Source organism: Rhinolophus sinicus, chromosome 15, assembly GCF_057876585.1.
Source record: "Rhinolophus sinicus isolate RSI-liver-muscle chromosome 15, RSI-T2T, whole genome shotgun sequence".
Classification (NCBI taxonomy): domain Eukaryota; kingdom Metazoa; phylum Chordata; class Mammalia; order Chiroptera; family Rhinolophidae; genus Rhinolophus; species Rhinolophus sinicus.
The window spans coordinates 72,939,483-72,945,427 of record NC_142515.1 but is presented as its reverse complement, the minus strand read 5'-3'; the positions used below and the strand labels follow the sequence as shown (position 1 = coordinate 72,945,427).

Below are 5,945 nucleotides of genomic sequence, written 5' to 3'. Positions count from 1 at the left end.
CCCATGTCCTGTCGTTTGTTCCCTCCCTGCCAGGGAAAGGGCCCTTGCCTACCTGTGGCCTGCTGGAGTGGGGGCGCTGGCCCCAATCTTAGCCGGTCTAGGGGTCTTGGGGTTCTGGTGGATGTCGGTTTAGGGTGGGGTGGGGTGGGATCCTCGTGAAAGCTACAGAGCCACTGTGAGGGGCCCTGGTTTCTGGGGTTTTTGACCACTCGCTTGGCACTGAGGAAAAGGTGTCCAGACACATCTGGGTGGGGATTGGTCGGGCCTCCCCAGTCCCTGCAGGAGTGACACCTGACTGTGGCCTTGGGCAGGTTGCTCGCCTTTGCACAAACTGGACTATTGTCATGGTTGGTGTGGGTGTCAGGGCCGTGGGGCCCAAGAGGTAGGGCTGGGCAGGGAGTGGAGAAGCTTGCTCCGGGCCTTTGGGCGCAAGTCCTCCAGGGTGGCTCCTAGAAATGAGTGGGGACTGGGAGGAAGGAGCAGCCTGTAGTGCCCTGGGAGTTCCCACACCCCCACGGGCCACGCCCTCCTGCTGGACACATGGGCCTGGCCCATACTCCTTGAGCTTCACATGTTTTGATCTCACACCACATGGTTTCCGTCCATTTTCTTGACTGTCCCCCAACCCCAGATGCGTGGGGCTTTGACATTCAGTGCAGCCCAAGAAGGGAGGGGAGTCAGCAGGCCTGCACACTGGACTGCCTTTGCTGGGGCTGGGCTGGCCTCTCCACGAAGTGAGGAAGGGCTCCTGGGTCCCGGGATACCAGCCCTGGGAAACAGCTGTGGATAAAATGGGTGACTCTTTGTTCTAGTGTGTGGGGGTCTCCTGTGGCCACTGTGACCACTTACCACAAACTGGCTTAAAAGTACACACTCAGTTCTGGAGGTCAGGAACCTGATATGGCCTCATGGAGCTAAAAGCCACACAACGGTCACTGGGGGCCATTATTTTGTCATTCTAAATACCACAATCAAGATTAAAAACAACCAATTCGTCCAAAATTGACTGGACACCTCCAATGTGCCAGGCTTGAGATAAACTAATGAACAAAACAGCCAGAAACCCTAGCCCAGCTCACATTCCAGGGGCTTAGTTCAGGCACCTTCCTCACAATCGCTCCAAAGTTGCTGAACTTGCTGTGGCCCAGATTCACAGGAGCAGAAGGATCACTGCATTAAATGTTAGTTCCTTTCATTAGTGAAATCTATTCACAAAATTAAGGTCTGGCAAAGGGCATTTTGCAAGCAACGAAGGGATTTCCAACCGGCCACCCATCACACCCTGAAGGACCCATCCATCCCACAGCCCCAAACAGGATGTACTCTTTTGGGGACGGAGGGACATCTTCTTCGGATGGGGTTCTCCCCTCCCCTTCGGGAGGGACATCTTCTTCCTCAGGATTGTGGAGATGGCTGAGGAAGTTCTCAGCTTCCTTGGAGACCTGATCCCTCCAGGCCAGCCCACCTCCCCACAGCCACTGACGTAAGCCAAACCCTACCCAACAAGCTGGACCGGAGGCCAGGAGGGGACTGGAGGCTCAATCAGTTCACTGGCTTTTTCTTTTAGCAGCATCCAGCTCATTCTACCCCAGGACCTTTGCACACCTGCTCCCTCTTCCAGGAAGGCGCCCTCCCAGCCGGGCTGGTTGCCTCCTCAATCTATTCACATTGTTACTGGTATGCTTGGGTTGTCCTCTGCCATTTCACTAGTCATGTGTCTTTTTGTTCTTTATGCCCGTTAATCCTTTCTTTTGCATTAAATGAGTATTTTCTAGAGTAGCATTTTAGTCCCTTTAATAATTTTTTTACCTTATTTTTTTGAGTCATTTTCTTAGAGAGTGCTCTAAGCGCTTACCATATACATCTGTTTGGTTGTTTTTACTGTGGCAAAATACGCGTAAGATTTGCCATTTTTAAGTGTACAGCTCAGTGGTGTTAAGTCCAGTTGTTGTGCAGCCATCACCACCACCATCTCCAGAAAGAACTTTCTCATGTTCCCAAACTGACACTCTGTCCCCATTAAACACTCACTCCCCTCCGATCCCCCAGCCCCTGGCCCCCACCATCTACTCTCTGTCTCTGTGAATCTGACTCCTCTGGGGGTCTCCTGTGCAACCACACAGTCTTTGTCCTGTGTCTGGCGTATTTCACTGAGCATCATGTCCTCCAGGTTCATCCGCATTGTAACAGGTGTCAGGATGTCCTGTGTTTTTAAGGCTGAATAATATTCCACTCTATAGATGGACCATATCATGCTTATACGTTCATTTGTCCATGGACACTTGGTTTGCTTCCATCTCTTGGCCATGTGAATCCTGCTGCTGTGGACATGGACGTGCAAATCTGGTCAAGTCACTGCTTTCAATTCTTTGGGGAACACACCCAGGAGTGGGACTGCCGGGTCACATGGTACCATCTGGTACATCTCAGTGAAGCAGAATCACCTGCAGATGGACACTAATTTAATCCCAGTGAGTATAGAAACAGGACTCCTATAGCTCTAGTCCCTTGTCCCTTTTTGGTTATTACTGTTATTCTTATATCTATTTGCCTATTAAAGTCTGGCTGGTCTTTATCAGGGACGCCTTTTCTGACCACCTGTTAGAAGCCAGTGTCCCACCCCTCCTGGCTTTTCTTCTTGGCGCCGATATCTGTATGACTTGCCTCTTACTGTCTGCCTCCCATTCTGGAATGGCAGCTCCCTCATGGAGCGCTGGGCCCAAACCCCCAGATAGCACCTACTGCAGTTGTTCAGATGGGTTCCATTTAATGGAGATTATAGAGCACGAATATGAGGCTCGAAAGGGGCACCGACGTTGAGGGAGGGGCCCCAAACCCTAGGCGCCCGGCCCCAACTTCGGGGCAGTCCAAGGCCCGAAGAAAAACGGTAGCCTCTTGCCCACCTCTTTTGTCCTCGCAGCCTGCGCTCTGCACTCCGGGCGGCAGACGGCGCGCGTCCTCCGACGGGAAAGCGGAAGTGCTTGCGCATGCACCGTCAAGGGTCGGGACACGTGGGCGAGCTCGCGATAACTGCGCAGGCGCGGAGTGGGTGGTTCTTTCTGAAGAACTCGCAAGATGGTAAGTGCTGCTACCTGGCGCTTGGTGCGAACCTATCCCGCGCCATCCGAGCTCTGGACGCGCGATGCAGGCCTTGGTCAGGCCGCGGGGCTACGGCAGCCTCCTCCAGGCCTCCGGGACCATCGGAAAGGGGGCGCGGGGCGGGCCTGATGGGTGTCGGGACGGGGAAGGCCTGTACTGGTAGCATGTCCCAGCCCAGCCCCCGTAGCCCGGATCCGCGCGTGCCTCCCTTGGATGGGCCGGAGGTGGCATGTCCCCGCGAGCTTTCGTACACTGGGGCGCCGCCCGTTTCTCGATGGGAACCTCGGGCCTGGTGACCCACCGCGGCCGCGGGGGTAAGAGGTGAGTCTCGGGCGCCCGCTCACTTTATCCCGGGCTCGCGCAGGCGGAAGTGGAGCAGAAGAAGAAGCGAACCTTTCGCAAGTTCACCTACCGCGGCGTGGACCTCGACCAGCTGCTGGACATGTCCTAGTAAGGGGCAGCCGGACAGCGGTCAGGGTGGCGTCGGGAGGGAGCCCGGGGGGGGGGGGGGCTGGGGGCTGCAGCGTGACCTGCCCACGCGGCCTTAGACCGAGTGCGGAGCTCCCTGCAGATAAAATTTAATTTGCAGACACTGAACATTGACTTTAGTTCCCACGTGTCCTGTTTGACATCTCTGCATCCAGTTGAAAACGTAAATGTCTGTAGCTCACGAGCCTTATAAGGTCGGGTTGGGCTGCAGGCTGGGGTTTGGCACCGAGCGTGAGTTTGCTGGCCCCAGGTCTAAGATTTGGCCGGAGCTGGAAGCTTCTAGGCAGGGCGGTGGTGGTCTGCCTTGTGCTTCTTAAAACTGCCCTTGGGCAGGGTGGGTGCGAGTTGGGTCCCCAGATGGGGAGGGAGACCTGCTGACAACCACGGACGGAGTCTCCTGGAGGTATGCTTGGGTCAAGGCCTTCCTGCGGATATAGGCTCTTCAGGGTCCGCCCCTCCTGGGTTCTAGAGGCCTTAGGAGCACAGCGGTTTGCTCATGCTTCCCAGGGGCGCCATTTTACCTGAGCCACCTGTCCTCCTGCCTCAGTCTCCATATCTCTAGACAGTGGTGTGGATGTTATTGGATTTGTGGGGCTCATCTTGAATATTTAGCCTGTCCGTTGCTTTCGGGGACTACGTGATGCAGAAGTGTTAGCGGGTGACCATTGGGGTTCTGCCAGGCCTCAGGCCACCCTTACCATCCCACCTGTGCCCAGTGAACAGCTGATGCAGCTGTACAGTGCACGGCAGCGGCGGCGGCTGAACAGGGGCCTGCGGAGGAAGCAGCACTCCCTGCTGAAGCGCCTGCGCAAGGCCAAGAAGGAGGCTCCGCCCATGGAGAAGCCGGAGGTGGTGAAGACGCACCTGCGGGACATGATAATCTTGCCCGAGATGGTGGGGAGCATGGTGGGCGTCTACAACGGCAAGACCTTCAACCAGGTGGAGATCAAGGTGTGTAGAGTGCCACTGCCTGGGCGGGTCGGGACCAGTCCGCCCTCCGTGACCTAATACCAGTCACCTCTTTGCCACCCGCAGCCTGAGATGATCGGCCACTACCTGGGCGAGTTCTCCATAACCTACAAGCCTGTGAAGCACGGCCGGCCTGGTATCGGGGCCACCCACTCCTCCCGCTTCATTCCTCTCAAGTAGCCTGCCAGGCAATAAAGGCACAGACTCCTCTCGTTCGAGTCCGACCCATCCTTCTAAGTGTCCCTGGCTCTGGGACAGGTATCATTCCCCCCCCCCCCCCCCCCCCCCCCCGGGAGTTGGGCCTGGTGACTCAGGTCAGGCATGACTGGTGCTGTGTGTCCCTTGGGTTTCACTGTAGGCACTGTGACAGTTGTACACTCACTCCTGCCTGTTTTGCAGGGAGGTTGGGAGCTCTGAATGACTTGAGCTCTGTGAGAGGACTCTGCTGTCTTCCCTGTGCCCTTGCCCCTCCAAACCCAGACCAGCAGATGCAGCCAGCCTTCCCCAGGGCAGACCAGGGTGTCCTGTGAGTGGGGTCACATGCCACCCCCATAGGATGTGATGCCGAGGGGTCCTAATTCCTCACCCTAAAGCATCCTGGTCAGATATGTGCACTTCATAAGGGGGAGACATGCAGACCAGGCAGGAGAGATTGCAGGTGGCTGTCCAGGCAGCAGTGAGGCTCTAAGGTCTGAGTACGTGGGAGAAAATCAAGACCATCCCTGGGTTTTGGCCTCAGCAAGTGGAAGGTTGGAGTCGCCACAGAGGACACTGTTACAAATCATGCTGCTTTGCATGCATGTGTACAAATGTCTCCCAGATCCTGCTTCCAATTCTGAATATACCTAGTGGTGGGATTGCTGGTTGGAATGGTAATTCTATAATTAATTCTTTGGGGAGCTATGCATGAGTTTCCATTTTCTCCATGTCCTCATCAACACTTGTTACTGTCTTTTTTTGTGTGTGGGTTTTTTTGTTTGTTTGTTTTTTCTGTTTTTGTTTGTTCTCTGATAATAGTTATCCTTGTGGGTGTGAGGTGGTGGACTTCCTAACTTTATGACAGAATTTCAAACACGTAGGAGGAAGTGGAATCGGGCACCTGCCTCATCCATGATCAACAACCGGCCAGTCTTGCTTCATCCCCTTCCCTCCCACCTCTGAATTATTTTTTTCCAACATTTAATTACGAATATTTCAAATACAGGGAAGGGTTGAAGGGATTTTGTGGTAAAAAACGGTCTCCAGTTCCTGTGATTAACACTTTGCTGTGTTCGTCATGTATTTGAAAATCTTTCCTTTCCTCTGCAGCCACCAGTGTGTGTGCAGGTGTGCGCTGCTGCATTTAAAAATAACTCCACAGGGGTGGCCGGTTAGCTCAGTTGGTTAGA

At 54.7% G+C, this 5,945-nt stretch overlaps 1 protein-coding gene across 1 annotated transcript; it reads left to right on the top strand.

Moving 5' to 3' along the window:
- Positions 1 to 3,005: 3,005 nt before the first annotated feature.
- Positions 3,006 to 4,769, top strand: RPS15 (ribosomal protein S15). Its single transcript, XM_019744291.3, has 4 exons — positions 3,006 to 3,078; positions 3,464 to 3,549; positions 4,305 to 4,539; positions 4,624 to 4,769. The coding sequence occupies exons 1-4, from the start codon at positions 3,076 to 3,078 to the stop codon at positions 4,735 to 4,737; spliced, it is 438 nt and encodes a 145-aa protein (XP_019599850.1). The 5' UTR covers positions 3,006 to 3,075; the 3' UTR covers positions 4,738 to 4,769.
- The last annotated feature ends 1,176 nt before the right edge of the window (positions 4,770 to 5,945 follow it).